General features: G+C 34.1%; 2 protein-coding genes across 2 annotated transcripts; one reads left to right on the top strand and one right to left on the bottom strand.

The window, feature by feature from the left end:
- Window positions 1-2,421: 2,421 nt before the first annotated feature.
- Window positions 2,422-19,114, bottom strand: SKA3 (spindle and kinetochore associated complex subunit 3). Its single transcript, XM_074303675.1, has 9 exons — window positions 18,853-19,114; window positions 18,630-18,691; window positions 18,356-18,521; window positions 16,945-17,356; window positions 10,231-10,337; window positions 7,409-7,593; window positions 6,822-7,025; window positions 4,920-5,050; window positions 2,422-4,324 (listed from the first exon to the last, which is right to left on the bottom strand). The coding sequence occupies exons 1-8, from the start codon at window positions 18,953-18,955 to the stop codon at window positions 4,964-4,966; spliced, it is 1,326 nt and encodes a 441-aa protein (XP_074159776.1). The 5' UTR covers window positions 18,956-19,114; the 3' UTR covers window positions 2,422-4,324; window positions 4,920-4,963.
- Window positions 19,115-19,145: 31 nt separating this feature from the next.
- Window positions 19,146-19,833, top strand: MRPL57 (mitochondrial ribosomal protein L57). Its single transcript, XM_074303676.1, has 2 exons — window positions 19,146-19,263; window positions 19,388-19,833. Exon 2 carries the CDS (start codon window positions 19,393-19,395, stop codon window positions 19,699-19,701), a length of 309 nt encoding a protein of 102 aa, XP_074159777.1. The 5' UTR covers window positions 19,146-19,263; window positions 19,388-19,392; the 3' UTR covers window positions 19,702-19,833.
- The last annotated feature ends 1,613 nt before the right edge of the window (window positions 19,834-21,446 follow it).

Below are 21,446 nucleotides of genomic sequence, written 5' to 3'. Positions count from 1 at the left end.
AGAGTCAAAACCAAAAACGATTCCAGAAAGTTTTAACTATTTTGTCTTTCTGGTTGTATGGATGACTTTATACTTGCAAGAGTTTTTCATATTTCATTTTCATATTAGAGTAGGTAACCACTCTAATAAAAATAAGAGACTTTGGTCACTCAGGAGATGAGTATGGAAATGAGAAAAGATTCTCATTCTTGAGAGGGATTAAATTTGAAGAGTATATAAGAGAAAATAAACCAATAGGATAAAATATGATCTTCTGAAAATTTGCCAATTATAATGAAAATAAAGCTTAATTTGTACTGAATTTCATAGTCAAATTTATTTTAACAAATGGGCATTTCCATGTAGTGTCCTAAATGCTTTAGATTTCACTCTACAATTTGCCTTTCATTTTAAAAAGTTTAACCTCATAGCTGTCTTAATATTATCTTTTGCATAGTAGAGGCATTTTGTGCAGACTTAGCCCCAGAGTGGAAGGTTATTTTACTTCACTGAATGGTGGTCAAGACAACTTATTACTAGAAGTAATTTAAATTTCCATGGATAAGGGGAAAGCTTCTTTAGTCCTCAGAAAATAAGTTATATGGGAGAACTGGTAGCTTAGAAGAGACGAAGTTTCATCCACTGAGAAAGGTTTTTTTTGTTTTGTTTTGTTTTTTGGTTGGGAAAAAAAATCAATATTATACTTTTAGTAGGAAGAGTTCCATTTATACATGTGAGTCAATCTGATTAAGTAATCCTGAAAGAATCCAACTATTTGGCAAATTTAAACAAAGACATCTGATTAATTGCAAAACAATATAGTCCAATATAAAGAGTTTTAATCTGCACATAGAAACATTGAGAAAAGAGAAAGTACAACTAATGATACTATTTAAACATGTGAAACATGATTTGGAAGTAGTTTTGGATAAAAAGTATACTAAAAGAAAAGTCAAATATAAATATACAAAGAAAAATCTAATGACTCAAAGAGTAAGATCTGCAAAATATTTGCAAACTACTGAATGGAAAGGACAAAATAGAAACTGAGAAATAATTACAAGGAAGTTTGAGTATCAATACAGTAAAAACTTAAAATTCAATTAAAAGATAACAAGGATTACAGAAAGATGTTCTGGACATTGGAAGAAAATCCTAAGCATAAATCAGAAGACATTTTTAAAGAAAATTAATGAATTGTGTAACAGGCATTAATTAATAGCAACCCCAAACTGTTTTCAATTTCTGATTCCCAAGTAGAGGAAGAACAAGTGTGATTTTATAACTGACAGGCTAAGGGCAGGCCATGAATTTAAGTTAAACCCCAAATCAGAAATGTGCCTATATATTTTAATGGGCGCTAATAGTCCTTTGAACATGGAATTCAGAAAATTTGAGTTGATGACTAAATGAATTTTCTAAGTTGTAACATCTGAACAAGCTTATTAATATAAAATGTCTAAAGAAAGCTACACTTGCCTTCCAACTACATATTTTATAGCACGTTAGTTTTATATTGAACTCATTCCAATATTTTAAGAATAAATTTGCTTTATGAGTATGCATTTTGTGAGTATCATGAAGTTCACAAATTAGCAATATTTAGAAGGTAATGTGAAATAGGCTATCATATTGTAAATGATGAATTTGGTGATTTACTTCTTGGAAAATAGAACTTCACTAAATAAACCCCAATGTTTTTCAAAATTATGCTGGAGATGTAAATAAATCTAACATATACCAGCATGAATGGTAACAAATCTCATCTTGCTTTAAGGAAAAGGAATGGAATTGCTGTGTGAATCAGAATCTCACTTGTCTAAGATCTCACTTTAATTCTGGTAAAAGTGTTAATGTTGAAAAAATAGCAACCTACCAAGCTAGGGAAAATGTCAAATGTCACTAAGAATTATGGAATTGCACATCTACATTTAAATAAGTTACAGGTGACTACATAATGCTAGAAAGGTCAGGATGACATTTCAGCAAAGGCCAAAGTCAGGATCCTCCTGACCCATTCCCCATTATTTTGTTTTTTCTGTATGAATGGGTTTCCCATTTGTAAGACTAAAAGTTTGACTCCAGATTCATGGTATACAACTGCAAAGATTTGCTCCCATATCTTGTTCATTTTCACCATAACATTGCAAGATTAGTAAAGATTGATCTGCTCTAAATTTTACCATCTTGGTTTAACAATGAGCCATCCCTATTTCCCCCATCAAGACCACCTTTGTAAATTTAGAGACTGATATAAAAATGCTTAAATATTGTTCCTATCAAAAGGTTTTCATAGTTTTATGTATGTGTTAAGGTAGATAGAATCCTTCTAGAAATAGTAAATAAATGCTAACAATCAATAAAAGAATCTTAAAAGAATTCATTCTTGGATTTGGTTTATCGACAGACTTCATACTACAAATTGTAAAGAAAATATGTAAGTGCTGCAAATTCAACATTTTTATTGTCCATATAAAAATTGGATACAAGGTTGAATGGCAAAATGGAATTTTAAAGTAAAATAGTCATATGCTTCCTCACAGTATTCTTATGAATTTCTACACATATACACCACCATACTACCATCAATAAGAAAATAGAATTTATTCCACATAAATTTTAATGGGGAATCAATTTTATGTTGATAACTGGTTGATGACACTATCTTGAATTACTGTATGATCCTAATGAAAATACATAGAATCAAATTTCTGTCTTTTTTCTTTTGTTGTGCTTCTAGGATATTTTGACATATTACAAAGGCTTTAGGTAGGAAAAATCTTTGAATCTTTTCCCCTATAACTATAAGAAATAAAGAAATGTTTTATTTAAGCAAGAAGTCTCAGGGTACTGAGATAGTTCTTCAATACTACTAATACCTTCTCATACTGTGCAATTCATATTTGGATCCTTCTGAAAACTGTCCACTGGGAATCCAACCAACGTGCTTGAGTCTTAACTCTTAATCCTGGCCAGGTACTTGACAATTTAGAGGACTCATGGCAGAGATATCATCACACAAAAGGTGCCAATCATTCTTATTTTACCCTGAGCTTAATTTATTCTCTAGCCTATTCCATTTCCACACCAGCACAACTATCCCCCCCCACATTCTCCCAATGTATAACTTCCTTATCACATTCCATCTCTGGCCCTTGCCTTCTAGTCTTCCAGTTATATTTTGTTTTCCTTTTGAAAGCAAACTCCTTGAGAAGAGATAATCTAGTTTTTTGTCTTGTATACTAAATGCTTAGCATAGTTTATGGCACACAGTAAGCACTTTAAAAAAATTCAATCTTTTTATTTATCTATCACTAGACATTATATGGATACCAATGGGCAAAGAAGTCTTCCTATTTCTTGTTTCATGATCAGCTCAGTTCCTTTTCTATTTAATGGAACTGACCCTCTTACATTACTTTTCTTGTTTAATTCTTCATTAGAGAGGCACTGTGGCAGAATGGGTAGGATGCTGGACCAGCACTTAGACTTGGATTAAATCTTACCATGAATGCTTACTACCTGAGCCCAAGTGATTTACTCTACCTTTCAGGAGCCTCAGGTTCTTCTTTTGTAAACCAGGCACACACAGTAACAGAAACCTACCTCACAGAATTACTTTAGGGATGAAATGGGGAGAGTTTAAAAAGTACTTTATAAATTTCAGATTGTATTTCTATTGCCTTTTGGTTGGTTGACAATTTTAGATTTTCCAGGACTGCTAGCAACTGTATGGCATCAATGGTAAAATGCTTATGTTGAAAAAGATGGATTTTTGTTTTGAGGAAAAATCTTGAAATCATTAAAATTAGCACTACAGAATTTTCCTAAAGTAATCTAGTACATTTTTTTCCTCTTTTAGATCTAGTCTCAGTTCATTATCTATGTATAATTCTGTCTAAGATCTTACATACTAATGAACTGAATATATGTGCTGTTCATTCATAGTCTGGAAAAGATATTCTTCATCCACTTGTCTTTTTCCTATTTGGATAGGCAAGACAACTCTTTTATGACCAACACAATATCATACGAAAACAAGAACAACTGGAGGACCTCACCATTCATAGAGAATCCTCCTTCCATTTGGCCTGTGGGATAAATATCATCCACAACAGTGGCAAAGGTTGTTGGTAAACACATATCCTTCCTCTTTTATATTCATAATTAGAATCAGAGATCTCTTTTGATGACTTTTGGAAACAGGAACATCTGGAAGACTTCATCGATAGGGATTCCTTCTTCCATTTGGCTTATGGGGAAGATCATCCATTATATGATTTTGACTTGTAAACAGAAGTGAGTCTTTAAGATAGTACTTTGCTCCACCAAAGCAAAAATTTCCCTTTTTTTAACAAACAAAAAAAGAACAGTAAGTTGTATATCCAACACCTTTAATTAAATTGTAAAAATGGTAGTTATTTGCAAAGTCTGCCAATTTTCTTCTATCTTCATTAATTATGCCCTTAATATATAAATGTAAATGCCTTTAACATATAATTATACATATTATAGAAAGCAAATATAATTTATTAAAATATAACAAATAAATTTAATATAAATATATTCCCCTAAAGATTTTGATGAAATTAGAAAGCAGGCATATGAATTAAATTATTGATAATTTCTTTGTCACTTTTTGGGGAAGTTGAAATAAGGTCTATGACACTTTTGCAAAATACCCCCTTTGTTTCAGGTTCTTTGAGAATCTATCCCTCAAGTGTCTTAAAAATTATTCATGGAAGCCCTTTAAATATGTTGTATTTGGCACAACTGATCTTCCCATTTTTGTGGTTTTTATTTCATTCATTTATTAAAAGTAAGAATCTAAGTAAACAAGAATAATTATCACAACTTATCAATGGTAAACAAAAAGCAAACTTTAAACAAACTTTCCGAACAAGACAATAACTTCTTTAGAATACAATAAAATCACTTACTCTTATTAGTACATTATTGTGCTGTATTCCTCTTGAGTAATTTTTCATTTAAATTCAGGGAAAAGTGCTTTGCTGGGTTCTGGTTTAAATGGTTCAGGAATGGCTAACTTTGAATCATACCTTGATAACAGCTAAAATTTGAAAAACAAAACATTTTTGCATGTTACCTGAAAAAAGTACATTTGGAGGATGATTAAAAACATTTAGAAAAGCATCAATATTCTGTCTAATGTATGTATATGTCTATTACACAAAAACGTATATGTAAATTTTGTTTACCGTTGCCCTTTAGAAAAATTAACAATAAGAAGTAGAAAAGAAAAATTTTATGTGGAAGCTGGAGGCAAGACCTGAAAGCCAAAATGGATAGCAGTTAGTGAAGAAAATTTCAACTTGGTTTAAAAAAAATTTGTTTTTAAATATTAGAACTACCCCAAAATAGAAGACAAGGCACTATGAAACCTAGAATAATATCATATATGGAAAGCAATCCTTTCTTTTCAGAACTTGCATACCAATTTATATGAGTATTCTATGCACTTACCATGCTTAAATGTATCAGTTACTTGTATGTGTTATTAAACTGTAAGCTTCTACAGGGCAAGGAATGTCTCTTTACTGTGTTATCTTCAGTGTCTAGTACAGTAGAAGTTATCAAATGTAAGATATCTGATATTAACTTAAAATTATTTATAAATTATTTGATAAAAGTCTCCTGAATTGGTAACTGATTGAATGTGTAGAATGGAGAGCAAAGGGTAAAAGAAAAAAGTTTTTTATGCCTGGGTAACTAGAATGGTTAATTCTATAAGTAACAGAATTAAGGAAGCATAAATTTTGGATAAAGCTATGAATCTGTTTTTGGACATTATGAATGTCAAGTAATAATCAGAGATCCCTACCAAGAAATTGTAGAAATGGAGAGATAGAACTCAAAGTTATACTTGTCAAGGAAGAGTAAATAGAAAAGGATCAAAAGCAAGTTTTGAAGAATTCCTGTATTTAAGGATCAGGAGACAGGAAAGCAGATAGTTGTGCTAGTCCTTGCTGAATATTGGGAAAACAAAGAAAGGCAAACAAGTTCCTGTTCTCAAGGAGTTTGTTATCTAATGAGAGGAAAAAAAATGTACAAAATAGAAGCAGAAAAGAAAGGAGGACAAGGGTTATCTAGCACAAGGGCATAATGGAGAAATCTGTTAGTGATACTAGGTGGGAAATGAAGAGACAGCTGAGCTGGGCATCCTCCTTAAATGAAGTTCTGGGATAAGTGGTCTCCACCCTTCAATCAGAAGGAAGGAAGGGGATCTAGGAACAGAGGTATGAGCTCCAAAGCTGAAATGATCTTGGATTAGTATGAGAATGTAGCTGGATGGGAAATATTAGGCAGAAGAGAAAAAAAAATTTACAATGTCACAGAAACCAAAGAGGAAAGTCTATTTAATAGTATTACTACTGAGAAGTAAGGGAGAAGATAGAAAAAAGGTACCTCTGAAAGAGTTTTTTTGATCTTTTTGAAAAAATTCTTTTGAGAAAGTAAATTACAACAAACTACTAGATGCAGAAATTGCAAACAATTTTAAAGAAGCTTAAATTTACATTGTGAGGAAGATTTTAGAAAATGAAGGCGTGATTGGATAATGAAGAAGAAGAAACAATGAATGCAGACTACTTGGAGAAATGTAGCTTAAGGGAGCAAAATGTTCCTACTGAGGTGGAAATGAAAAAGAAGAATGTGTTGATATACAGGAAAACAAGGGTAATAAGAATGAAAAAAGTGGAATAGTAGTGGAAACAAGAATAGGACTCTACAAAAATGATATTCACATTATATGGTGAATGGTTAAAAGTTTGAACAAAACAGAAATATCAAACACAACACTTATAATTAAGAAAAAAAATAACCTGGAAAATATCATCTGGAATTGTAGTTACTTCTGGGGGTGTAGGTGTTCTTAGGAGGTTTTCACTGTCAGAAATCTTAGGAAGAGAGAGATCTTCAAGATGTTCTAAGTACTGGGAAGACTGTGAAACCAATGAAGTACAATCGTCCAAATCCAAATTGATTGGCAAAATATTTGAGCCTGATGTTGGTGGAATTGTTATCCCCTGTTGTATAAAAGTGAGCAATATTTTATATGATAGTAAAATTTATTTGGCAAGCAGAATTAAATCAATCAACAATAATTCATTAAGCATCAACTGTGTAACAGGCCTTGTGCTAGGCACTAGGGATATAAATATATAAATGTTTATATAGATGTACATATGCATGTACATAAATGGCTATATATAGATGTATATTTACACACATGTATATAATAACATACAAATATGTAAAGATAATGAATCCAAATAAATCCTAAATAGCAAGACAGTTCAGGATTGAAGGCATACATAATTCATATTAATCATTATTAGTAAATGTGGCATGTTTCCTTATCAGATCACACATTGGTGTACTTTTTTTTTTTTCTAATTTATAAACTCACCTTTGCTTCTTTTTTTAACCCATCCATTTTAAAGTTTGGATAAAGTAGTCTTTCTTTGTCATTAGTGGAGAGACCAAGATCTTTAGGTTTAGGGACATTTAAAACTGGATTACTGTTTCTATAAGGTATTTTCAAGCCAGGAGTGAAGAATTCAGGTTCCAAAGAGGAATTGACATGGTTAGCACCTAAGATAGATACATATGTAACATGGAAAGTAAGTTATAAAAATTTTAACTTTTGACATACTAGCATGATTAATTTGGAAATATATTTTAAACACTGATTTTTAATCCCTTCCTCCCTTATTTTTGGAAACTACCCTCCCCTTTCAACTAAAACAAATCCTGAAGTTATTTTTAATAAATGACTTCCTAATTCCTTCATATCCTTATTAACTCAATCATTTCCTTTTCCTTCAATACATCTTCAGACTATTCTTTTTTTCACTGGATTCTTTTGGAATGATGAGTTAAATTGGGCTATGAAGCTCTGCAGAATAAAATTTAAGTAAGTATTTATAGTTGGGATAACTAGGATGAAGTATTCTTTTATAAATCAGATAATTTTTTAAATCAACTACTTAATTTTTTAATCTTCTTAATGGAGTTCATGAACTAATTAGAAAGATAAGACTAGAACAAATCAAAAAATTTTTCATATTTCTTTATATCTCCCAAAGTATTTTATCCCAGGGGTTCTCAAACTATGGCCTGCGGGCCATATGTGGCCCGCTGACAACGTTTATGCAGCCTGCTGGGTTATGGCAAATGGGCTGAGTCTAGTGTGAGTTTTTGTTTTTACTATAGTCTGGCCCTCCTACAGTCTGAGGGACAGTGAACTGGCCCCCTATTTAAAAAGTTTGAGAACCATTGATTTTATACAGAGTAGGTATTCTGAGAAACATCATGTGTTGTAATGTAGGGCTGTGGCCTTAGATTCAGAAGTCCTGTCTCTCACATATACCATGGTATGTTATCAGACTAGTCATTTGAAAATATCCCACTACTTCTGGCAACTACCCACCTAATACTAAAAACTATGAAAGTTTTTGATCTTTGTTGGTATATAATTTCCACAATGGCTTTCCCTATCTATAATAATGAAACCACAGACTTAGTCTAGCTCTCATTTAAAAAAAAAAGATCAAGAACTATTTTAAATTGAAGAGCAATAAAAACATAATTAAGTGTTAAGTGGTATGCTAGTATAAGATAAAATTTTCCTACTAGTGTCATAAGTCAAAATGATATACACTGAATCCAAAAACTGTTATAGTCCTAATTAAGGATCTGATGATGCTCAATGGTCAACTTTTCATATAATTTATATGAAGCCACAAATTTACTTCATTTAATTAAAAAACAGGATATTCAGGCTTTTATTAGTAATAGAATACCTAGAGACTGATATTAAGACTTGATTTTTTATAGCAATAAAAAAGGATAAAGGATAAGGGCCAATGGAAAATGATTATCTCCTACTCCTATTACTTAGACAACTTAAGCTCTTAAGGGCAATGAAAATACTGTGCCTACTGAAATGAACTATGAAAAAATCTGGTAAGACTCTCTCTATGGATGGGGAAAAAGGCAGGGAAAGGGTTGATTTAGGGGAAAATAATCCCAGCTTTTTATGTACAATTAAAACCCACAAGTAGATGCAGACAATCCCTGCTCTCATCAGAAAAGCCTACAAAATGATAGCCAAAACTAATTAGGAAGAAAGGGAATTGCAAACTGTTGTTCCTTTCTGGGTCCTGACCACAGGTGAGAAGAATGTTCTGTTAATGTGTCTGTCTTTATAAGAAATGATCTACTTCAATCACAAAAACTAATGACCAATCTACGTAAAACCTATTCACTAATAAAAATCATTTATCACTTGTTTACTGACCTCCCTGCACCTTCTAACATTTCTGCCTGATGAAACTTTGGATCTTTACGTGGCATCTGCCTAATTATCCAAATCCTATCAGGGTTAAAAGGCTAGAACACAGAGATTTCCAAAAGAAAGATGAAGAAAGGTAAAACTAAGTGATAGGTCAAAGGAAAAAAAGCCTTTTCTTTTTTTTCTGAGAAAGAAAGGGAGAGCTTTCTCTATGTCTATGGCAAATCTAAGGTGAGAGACATATCAGAAGTTCACAAACTGGAATTCATAAACTATAGAAGGTGATAACCCTAAAGCCCTATGCCATTCCACCTAGAGTTGAGGGCTAGGGAAAAGGTTACAGGAAAGCTGACATACTAGTCACCCTTTCAACTAACAAAGAATAGCAACAAGAAAAAAAAATCTTAGAATAAGAACTGGTAGAAAAGGATCAATCAGAAAAGAAAAAAATGAGGCCACGCATAACCCAGATTCATTTAAGATTGTTCTAAGCTTGAAATTTAGTCATCTTATGTTTTTTTTTTTAAACTCCTGTTATTTCTCATACTATATGTTCATTTTAAAGCATTTATTATGTTTGAACTTTTCCTTAAAAGGGGATGTATATTATTCCTAAGAGCTGGAGAGGTAATTATTAAGGTCCACAAAGGACCTTTTTCCTAAATGGTCCTTAAGAGGACACAGTTTATGAAACCTAGAAGGTGGCAGAACTATGGAAAATACCCTAACAATACTGATTAGGAAACAATGCAAATAAAGAAGTTAAATCCCCTGACCAGGGTCATATGATTACTTACTTGCTAGCATATATCTGAAAGATTAAAATCTAGTACTCGCTGACCCCATGTTGTTGTATACACCATGATAGATTGCCTTTCAAAAATATTTTGCAAAGGTAACAGATAACAAGAAATTTGATTCAAGTTTATACTTACAATTTTCTTTCAGCTGATCATGTATGGTGGAATCAGGAGGGATTAGGACGTTGTTGCTTTCTAATTTTGCTTCTACATTTATTTCATTAGTATTATTTTTAGATAAACTAAGAGAAGAGAAAAGTTTGATTCTTTAATAATCAAATTTAACCAGACTATCATAGAAATTTTGTACCTTAATTGCCTAAAAAGCAAGTTACTTTTCATTGTCCTTTTATATCACTAATACATTCTTATGTCTCCCTTCCCACCCAGTCTATCACAATGATTAAAAAAAAAAAATAAATAAAAAACCAATATTTTCAATGTGTCTGACAATAGGTGCAATATACCACAATTCACAGTTGCTGACCTCATCAATGGAAGTTCATTTTTCTCTAGGTCCTTGCTCACTCATTACTACACAGCTTTAGTTTAATTTTATTATTTTTTATATTGTTCTAGTCATTGTGTATATTGTTTTTCCTGGGTTCACTTACTTTACTCTGCATCAGTTTATAAACATTTTCTCACATAATAGATTAAAAAAGAAAAAAAAGTCATTCCCCCAATTCTGTTTCCAGGTCTTTTCCTACCCTAGTGTGGCAATATCTATACTATGGTATAAAGAGGACATTTCTGTCTTTGACTTTCTTTAATTGTAAGCTCTGAATATACAGTAAGAATTCTGAATCAAAGGGCACAGATTTTTTTCAAGATCATTTTACAATAGTTGTACTTATCCACAGATTGAGTTAAGTCTATCTTACTGCAGTGCATCTAACATTTAAACTCTCTGTACTGTCATTTTTAATTTTGCTGAATGGGTGAGGTAAAATAATCAAGTTATTTTGAGTTTATTTGGTTGTTTAAAGCAATCTTTTATGTGGTATATAGTTTGCAATTCTTTTTTTCAAAGTATTGCCCCTCCCCGTTTACATGTAAAAACATCTTTTAATATTTGGATTTTTTTCTTTTTCAAATGTTATCCTTTTCTTCCTCTCTTCCTTAATAGGGTAAGCAATCTGACATAGATTATACGTGTTCAATCGTGTAAAACATATTTCCACATTAGTTATTTTGTGGAAGAAAACTTGAAACAAAAAAAAGAAATGAAAGAAGGAAAGTGAAAAATAATATGCTTTGATCTATATTCAGAAACCAACAGTTCTTTATCTAGAGGTGGACAGTATTTCATCTTGAAGTCTTTTGGGATTATCTTGGATCACTATATTGCTGAGAATAGCTAAGAACTTCAATTGTTCATTGTATAATATTACTATCATTATGTATAATGTTGGCTTTGCTCACTTTACTGTGCATCAATTCATGTCTTTTCAGGTTTCTCTGAAATCAAACTGCCCATCATTTCTTTTAGTATAGTAATATTCCATCACAAGCATACACCACAACTTGTTTAGCCATTGATGGACATCCCCTCATTTTCCAATTCTTGGCCACGACAAAAAAAAGCCACTATAAATATTTTTGTACAAATGGGTCCCTTTCCTTCTCTCATTTCCTTGGGATAGAGACCTAGATAGTGGTATTGCTGGATCAAAGGGTATGCACATCAGGCCCTTTGGGCATGGTTCCAAATTGCTCTCCAGAATGATTAAATCAGTTTACAACTCCAAACTAGTTTGTATATCTTTTGAGAATTATTTCTTCATATCTGTGGCCATGTATCTCTTGGGGGAATGAATGGAATCTGGAGATGTGTATATGTAAAATTTAGTTTCAATTCCTATGTAAATTAAATATCAAATCTATGAGATATTTAATGAAAGGTTTTTTTTTCCAATTGAGATCTTTTCTTACTACCCTAGCTGAACTGATTATTGCAAAATCTTTCCAACTCATTTAATCAAATTTATTTGATCCTCTGCCAATGCTTTTCTTGTCCATCACTGTTTAAAAAAACAAAACAAAACAAAACAAAAACCTATCCTTTCAAATTTTTTTGGTTTTGTTTATACTAAAACCAAACATCCAGTTACATTGCTGGGTTGAACCTTTTTTTTTTGCTAGGCTTTTTTCAACTTTTTGCAGTTCTTCCTCAAGTAGGTAATACACTTAGGTTTCATGAAAGACTGGATTATTAATCAAAAATCAAAAACAAAACTCATGGAAATCTATTACACTAATCTACTTTTCTATTCTTTAGACCAGTACCATATGACTTTATTATTTCTCTTAATTTTCTCCAATTATTTTAATTCATTCTTTATTCCTTCCAAGTGCTCTGTAATTGTATTTATATCTTCAATATGTTTTGGTAGATTCGACTCCCAGATATTCTGAATGGAATTATACTTCCTCTGTTATTTCTTTTTGATCATTATTACTTCATAGCAATGTTGATTCAAATTATTTTTCTACCTTCCCAGTTTTCTTGATGTTATTTTCTCAATTATTTTACTGATTTCTGGGGATTTCAAAATAAACAATCATGTCATCTGCCAAAAGGGAAATTGGTCCCCTCTTTGCCAATTTTAATTTCTTATCTTTTTTCTATAGTTAACATTATTAGAACTACATCAATAGAAGGAATAGAGAGCATCCTTGTTTAATCTCTCTTTCCTGTGAGTTTTTAGTATTTGTTATTGCAAATAATGCTACCTTTTGGCTTTAGATGTAAACTTTTAATTAAAAACTAGCCTTTTTTTGTATATCCATTTTTTGGGAGGATTGTAGCATAAATGAATGTTGTACTTTGCCATTGTTTTTTTTCCCCCTCATATCCACTGATATACTCATACAGTAGCTTTTAAATACATATATGTCAACCATTTCCTTTTCCCCTCTAATATGTCTATTCTTTACTCTCGTTTGGAAACTTCTCAGTTTTTCCCTATTTCCTAGTTTTGATTACAAATCCTGTTCTGGTTTTCCTACTCGAGCCATTTTTAACATTTCTTTTAGTGCCCTTGAATTCTTTTCCTTGGTTACAACTAACCGATTCATCTGCAGTTTATAGCATGTAGTAATTGTAGCATGAGAATGCATTGTTAAGGGCAGAACAACATGGAAGGATGGGGTGGTGATTGGATCCACAAATTTATGCTACCTAACTCAAATGGATTTATACTGTTGCATAAAATCATCTTATTCAACCCTTGGTGATTTTCTATCACCTTTTCTACAATAGCTTTTTCAGCTTTCTCTTCTCTAAGCCAAATATACCCTTCTCTTACTTTTAACACAATCCTACAATATTGAGAAAACTGGGGCCACTTGACATCAAGCTTCTATTTAAACCTTTCATCATCTTTATTTCAAAGAAGTGGCTCTCCTATTTGACAAATCTAAATTACTTACCTGTCCCTCCAAGCCTATCTCTTATTTGACCTTGCTTTATCAGTTATCCCTTTTCTAGTATGTATCTTTAATCTTTCTCTTTCTTTTCCCTTAGAAAATTAAGTTTGGATTCTTTTTCTTTCTCTGACAAGGCCAAGGGCAATTTATGCCTTTTATGAGATTCCTAATTAGCACAGAGAACTTTAAGAAATGCCTGTTGACTCATCCTCCGTTACTAGCATCTTATCCTATTGCCATACCTTATACACGAAGGTCCCCCTAAGGTTGTGTTTGGTCCTCTTGTTCTCTCTTCTCCACCTTAGTTTTCTCATTTACTCCCATGGTTTCAATCACCATTGTTAAGTGAATAGTATCCCTGTCTATCACTCTATTATTAAATCCCTTTTAGAACTTATGTCCTATTGTCTGGATATCATCTGCTGATGTGTTTCCCAGGACTTCAAATGTAATGTCCAAAACTAAACATTTCTCTCCTCCCACTCAAAGCTTGTCTACTTATGTTTTAGGGACCAATTCCCAGTAACTCAGAAACTAACTTCTGTCTCATCTTTGCTTCTTCCTTTTCCTTCATCCAAATGCCAAATCCTATAAATTCCATCTCTTTTCAATTCTTCATGCAAACACTCTAATTCAGAGCATCATCTATTCTTGCCTAAATTATTGTAAAAGTCTTCTGTTTTTGCTACCTCTTCTCTAATCCATATTTCAGAAAGTTGTCAATGATTTTTCCAAGGCATTCCCTTGTGTCAGTATCCCAATTCTATTGAAAAACATACATTAATTCCTTATTACCTTTTGAACAAAATTTAAAGTTACTGCTCTGGTTACCTATGATCTTCTATAACCTGACAACTCATTTTTCTAGATTGATTTCCCATTATCCTTCTTTATGATCTCTATATTTCACCCATTGGATTTTCTTAAATTTGACATCTTCTGACTACACACATTTTGTACAGGTCATGCATGCCTAAAGCATTCTCTCTCTCCCTTTGTTCTTAAAAGTAGAGATCTTACTAGGAAATTAACCCCATCTCTCTCTCTCTCTTTTTTTTTCATATTCTCCTTCTAGTTCAAAATATTTTAATCACTCTCAAATATTTTAGAGTTCTTTTGTTTAACACTCAATTTGCCTATCAATATTCTTTCTTTCTAATCTCAGTTCCAAAGTTAGCTATTTCAGATTCTACACTGTCCTCCTCTAACATCTATAACTTTTTTCCCCTGTTGCCACTATTTCTTGCCAATACCCCAGCCCTGAATTTTCCCACAATTTTCCTCCTCCTTATTTATGCTGCTGTACAGTTCTCAAGTTACACAACTGTGCTGAGTAAATTATAATTTCATAATTAAATTCAACTGGGTGTTCAGTGTAGCAAGGCAATTCTTTATTCCTCACTAACTGATGCCCTATCTCATTCTCTGGATGAACTATCCCAAACCTTCTACTCTCTCAAGTCCCCTGTACTTACCCCAAATTGATTATCACTCTCAGCTAAGGCCTTCATCTCTTATTTTACCATCTTCCGCCCATCTTAAAACCTCTTCACATCCCCAGCTCTGCCAATGAGGTAGTCCTATCTTAGTTACCAAATTGGATCCTTTCTTAGTCCTCTTCCTTCTCCACCTATCTGAATACTCATCTGTATTTTTGTGACACTATTCTCTTCTGATTCTCCTCTTGTCTGCTTCCTCTTAGTCTCCCTTTTGTTGATCCCTTATCTATGTCATACCTCCTAAAATTTGTTGATCTAGTCCTCTTCTCCCTTTTCCTTTCGTTAACCTTATTTGCTTTCATGTTCTATCTCCATGCAGATGACTCCTAGATTTATTGATTCAAATCCTCTATCCAGCTGCAAATTGGACATATCATGCTGGATAGATATCCTGAAGACATCAAAAAGTCAACATTTCTAGAATCAACTTATTGTCACCCTTGTCCCCCCATCTCCCATCTTGCCTTTCCTGTTGAAAGCATCAACATTTTTCAGGTTTCCCAGGTTCATGCTGCCATTACTTCAATTTCTCATTCTTCATACCCCACATTTCCAAACAGTTGCTGTTTCTACTTCTAGAACAACTCTTACAACTGGCACCTTCTCTCTTCTCACCAACTTAATTATGTCTTGTCTAGGTTATTACAACAATCTAATTGGTTGCTATAAAGCCTTTCTTCACTACAGTATAACCTACATATTACTGATTTTCTTTAAGTATAGAGCTGCTCATATCACTTCTCTACTCAAACTCTACTGATCCCTATCAGTTAAAGATAAAAATTCTTCTGTTTAATTTTTGAAGCTCCTTCTCATTAATGTGGTAATCCAAGATAATTCCAATAGACTTGGGATGGAAAATGCCATTCACATCCAGAAAGAAAAATATGGAGACTGAATGGAGACATGTTTCCATCTTTTTTTGCTTATTTACTTTTTCTTTCTCATAGTTTATTCTCTTTTGGTCTGATTTTTCTTGCACAATATGACAAGTATGGAAATATGTTTAAAAGTATTAGACATGTATATATGTATTAGATTGCTTGCTGTCTTGAGTAGGGGGGAGAGGTAAGGGTAGGAGGGAGAAAAAATTTGAAACAAAATCTTACAAAAATGAATTCTGACAACTATATATACATTTGGAAAAATAAAATACTATTGAGGAAAAAATTTTTTTTAAAGCTCTTCAAAATCTGGACCCAATCTAGATTTCTAGAATCATTATTTTCCCTTCCACACTCAGCAAACTAAACTAGCCTCCTCCTTTGTTTCTCATAAACAAGACTTCATCTCTTGTTTCTAATCCTCTGTGCCTTGAACTCAAGCTGTCCTCAAAAAATCCTCCTTTTTCAAGACTGTAATTTATAGCTCAGAAGCTGAGGAAAAAAATAAGACCTTAAGAGTGAAAATAATTGGCAGAGTAAAGCTAATGAAACAACTTAAGATTTGATTTTTAAAAATAACGATTAATAGGAAATTTATGGAATATTTCTTATAATTACAATTCCCCTTCCCCCATTCATAAAAGTATGGTGTATATGGCAACAGAAAGCTTTATAAGTAGAGGTGGTTGATGACTATAGTTACAGATGATGATTCCACAAATGTTGTATAGGTAGGCTAGAAGGACTTTCTAGATTAAATGAAACCTATAAGAAAATGCATCTAATGAAACCCTTTTTCATACAACAGGGGTAGTTCTTAGAAGTCAAGTAAATCTTTTTGAAGGGATATTAAAAAAGCAAAAATAAAATCAAAATCTCAATTTCTGGGAAGGAGGGGGAAACAAAACAAAAATCCTTCCATTTTCCCCCTAGACAATTACATTAAATAAAAATATAAAGACAGTAAGTGACATGAGAAAAGCATGTAATACAACAATAACAGCAACTTAGACTTAATTACCAAATCTTCTTACCTTTTATTTTTCTGGGCATTTTTAAGCACCATTGTGTAATCATTATTTAAACACATGGTATGTTCTGAAATACCGAAGTGTTCCAGCTTAGGAGTTACCACCGCATACTCATCCATCTTTAAAGTGCATTTTGGAGTTCTCAACACTTTAGGAGAGATTTGTTTCAAAGGTGTATTCATAGTTGTTTGCTCTGTCTTAGGAATATTCATTGCTGGTGGATGAATATTCCAATTTCTGGAAAACATATACTTTTCCAGTCCAAAATCTGAAAGCTGTGGACTACGTGGAGGACTTTGAGTAACATGGTTATTTTGAACAGAACCAATAGATGTATCTTCCTTCCCTGTCTCAGAATTTGGAGAGTCTTTGCCTTTAACTTCCTCCAGTTTAACATTAATATCCTCCTTTGGCACTGAAAAACACATTTAAAATCAAAGAGATATATCAACTGTCAAACATTAATATATAAAATCTTACATGCCTCAAGTAAAAAGGTTATAGTTAGAACTGCTTAGACAGTCTAATTGGTTTCGAACCACAGCTTCCCCACATTTCAATTTTAAAATGTTTACTGTGGAAAGGATAGATGAAAACAGTTAAAAGTTTTAGTCATTCTTTCTTATTTTCTGTGACCGAACACATTATTTACTATGTTTTCTTGGAATCTATATTACAACTTTGCTCTACTTTTTAGTTTATCATATAAACCACAAGAAGCAATGTGATATAACATATATGGAGCTGGACTCCAGGTCAGGGAGATCTAGATCTCAAGTATTTTTGGGACACACATCAGTTGTGTGACTTAGTCATCTCAAAGACAAAAATCATTTTGCATTCATGGATAGAATTTTCTACATAGTTGAAATCACAGTTCCAAACTGAAATAAATACAATAGAAACATTTATATCTTAAAATTGTGCTATAGGTTTTTAAAAAAATCATTCTATTCAAATAAAAGAGAAATTATTACATACAAATGAGAATTCTGGAGCACAGAGAAAACAAATAATATGTTTAATTACAAATGGCAAGGGAAGCTTAAATCAAAATCCAAAAAAGGGACTACTTTTCCAAATTGATTTTTCATAGCTTTTTCCCCAAAGAACTCAATATTTAATTCCACACTTATTGTCCCTACAGTACCCTATGACAGTGACAAGTTTCAATGATTCTTATTTTAATGGATCTAGGTAACTGTAATCAAAAGTAATATGCTTAAAGTCACATCATGAGACCAGAAAGTTTTTGTCTTGGGTTTCTGCTATTTTACCATAGTCTTCCACGGTACTTAGGCTCTTTGCAGTTTCTTTACTTACAACATGAAGTGGTAAAAGGAGATAATCCCTTCAGGTCTTTCTAACTCTTTGATACTAAAATAACTAATTAGGAAATAAAAACTATTCAAACCTGGATCTTCCATGTCCCTTGGCTTATATCCATATTTCTGGAATAAGTCTCTTATTTTCATGATATCCATTTTATTCTTTTCCATCAGCAATTTGGTGTTCTTTATAAAATTGCTTCTTTCTTGCCTCTCTGAATGACTTTTATCAAGAAGAATATTAATATCATCCTTTTAAAGGGAAAAGAAATATGACCAATTTTTGGTGAGAAATGTCATTAGAATAACCAAAGTTACAAAGCACTGAAACAAGACAAATTAACATTGTCCAAGTGATACCTTGAGAGTCTTCACTTCCAGATGCAAGTCATGCAAAGTTCTCATTGGAGAATCTTCAAAGTCTTTGATATAAATGTGAGGAAAGAAAAATATATAATGAAGTCAGAAGGAAAGGAAGTTTTAAGATATAAACAGCATATTATCCTAGACTTCTATGCTTACAAATACTTTTAAATATTCCCTTGGGAACCCCGAAACACGCCTAGCCCTTCGCGTCCCTCACCAGTCTCTTCTCCATTGAGAGCCTGCTGCAGATGAGCCGTCTCCCTCTCCAGAGTCACGGCCAAATCACGCAGCTTCCCACAGAACTTGCCGACGGGATCCATGACCAAAATCCGGGAGGCTCGAGCCTGGCACGCAGTAATCAGCTCGGAGAAAGCAGCAGTATTTGCAAGTACCACACAACCATTCCTTGAGCAAGCCGCGGTGAGTTTTGAATCCCTCCGCACCCCAAACTGTATTGGTTCGGAGGAACAGGCTCTTCTCGTTTCTCTTCTCGCGAGACTGGAACTCTCGCGCGAGAAGGAAAAGGAAGGCGATTGGCCGCAGCAGCACCTTAGCTTTTTCGGCAGTGTTTTTTTTTGCAGCACTGCTGCTGTCTACTTGCGGGAGTCGAGCGCTGCGTTTGGAGCAGGTAACTGCGGACCTATCTGGGCGATTTGCGCGGCGGTCGGAGAGGGGGGAGGGCGGCGTGCGCGGCGCGGTAGCCTCTTCGAGGGGGCACCGCGCGCTCAGGCCGTTCTATCCCCTCCCCGCAGACACCATGTTCCTGACAGTTCTCCTGCGCGGCAGCCGGATCCCCGGGAAGCAGTGGATCGGGAAGCACCGGAGGCCGCGGAGGGTGACTTGGGGGATGAAGCAGGGCATGATCCGCAGACTAGAGATAGAGGCGGAGAACGAGTATTGGCTAAGCATGCCGTACATGACGGCGGAGCAGGAATTCAACCATTCCGTCGCCCGCAGGCGAGAGAATTTCGAGGCCATCAAGCTGGCGCAGATGTCCAAGTTTCCCCCGCACAAGTTGGTCGCGGACCAGCTCAATCACCTCAACGTCTCCAAGAAGTGGTCGTGAGAGCCGCTGCCGCCACCCCGGACTCTCTAGGCCCAGAGCTACCTCCCTCCCGCAGCCTCGCACGCCTCGTGTGATGCGCTCGGGCCTCCTGCGGGGGGGAGGGGGACGCTCGGTAATCCTCGCCTTGGGATCCCTGACCGCGGTGGCGCGAGTTGTTCCGAGGAGGCGGCGGCTCGTAGGAGGTCACCCAAAACTCTGGAAGGCTGACGCCGAAATGTTATGGAGGGAAGATTAAATAAAGCTGAAAATACTCCTTGTTGTTCTGTGTTGAAGGATAAAATTTTGGGTAAGGGAAACTAGCATTCGTTTTCTACCAGATTTTGGGAATGGTGGTGTGATTTAAATTGTTTTATAAGCCAGGAATTCCCCTCTCCCCCTTTTGTATTGGAGTTCTTTAGCAATCTGTCGAAAATTGTGGACTCCAAAATGTTTCTAAATACGTAAAATATCTACTTTTACAAAGGAAGTTATCCTGAAGCCAGAATACTAAAAAAAGGACACAGCTTCTCCCCCCTCAAGGTTAAGAACTCCTGGTCGAAACATAAAGGGAAATGAATTCTTTGAAGTGGCTAGAATTGTTTTTGGAAATTGTTAATATTGAAGGTTTAACTCTGAAAATGGGTGAGTCTAGGTGAAAAATGGAAATTAATAAAAATATTGTGAGCCAGGGAATTAGTTATCAGTTCTCGTTTATTCAGATGAAGGATGAGTCTGGATGTTACCTCAATAAATTCCAGTGATTCTCTGACTTAAGGAGATAGAAGTAATCTTTAGAATCACATATAAAATCTAGCATTTAGAGCCCCTTACTTATAGCCTTATTACACGGCTAAATTTGGAGTTGAGTTCTCGAGTTGTGTTACCGCTACTTAACAGTGTCACCTTAGTGAAAGTGAAATCACTTTATCAGCCTCAGATTCCTCATTTGTTTAAAAAAAAAAAAGGGGGGGGGTTGGAGAATAGCACATTGGAAAGAGGGTGATCCAAAGCCTGTGGACACGGATGAATATGGCCTGGAAAAAACAGCTTCATACCTGCTTTGTCAGTAACTTTTTAGTATTGTACCTCTAACTTCTGCATAAGTGACTTAATTGATGGTAAGTTTAAAAGAACTTGGTAAAAGGAGATTTTTATTAATCTACATTAATTATTGTATTGTTTCAATTTGACATTGGTGGTATTTGTGAGCTAGATAATCTGTGTATTTGTAAATATCAAAGATTTATGGACCTGTCTCATCTCCCACCCATCTAAAGAAAAGAGTTGTACTAAATCATCTGTTTTAGTCCGCGTCTAGCACGCGGCCAGCCGCTCCCCGGTCCTGCCATAGGGAACGTGGAGCCACGACGAGGAGAGGCTCTGTGATCCAGCTCAGACTGTGATCCTGTCAAATAGGAGAATTAAGAGTATAGAAATAAAGGAATTCTAGGAGGGAAGGAGAAGTCATCCATATCAAATGGTATTGATGTCTTTTGTATTAACTGCCTAAAAAAGTGATTAGGTCAAAAGGTTAAAGAGTAGGTCATGAGTAAATAAATGCAAGTAAAAGCAAAGTCCTGTCTTTTCACATTTGGTTTATAAATTAGGAATACAACTAGGATAGTTAAAATATTTAAATGAGTATTCATTCTTATTTTACTTCTCAGTTACTTTTTTAAAAACATCAGTTCATTTTTCATTAAAGAAAACATTTCAACTTATAGTATGGTCTAGAGGGGAAAACTTTCAGTTTAGATTTGAGATCT

The sequence above is a fragment of the Sminthopsis crassicaudata genome, chromosome 3, assembly GCF_048593235.1.
Source record: "Sminthopsis crassicaudata isolate SCR6 chromosome 3, ASM4859323v1, whole genome shotgun sequence".
NCBI classification, from domain to species: Eukaryota; Metazoa; Chordata; class Mammalia; order Dasyuromorphia; family Dasyuridae; genus Sminthopsis; species Sminthopsis crassicaudata.
This window is presented reverse-complemented; position numbering and strand designations above follow the sequence as displayed.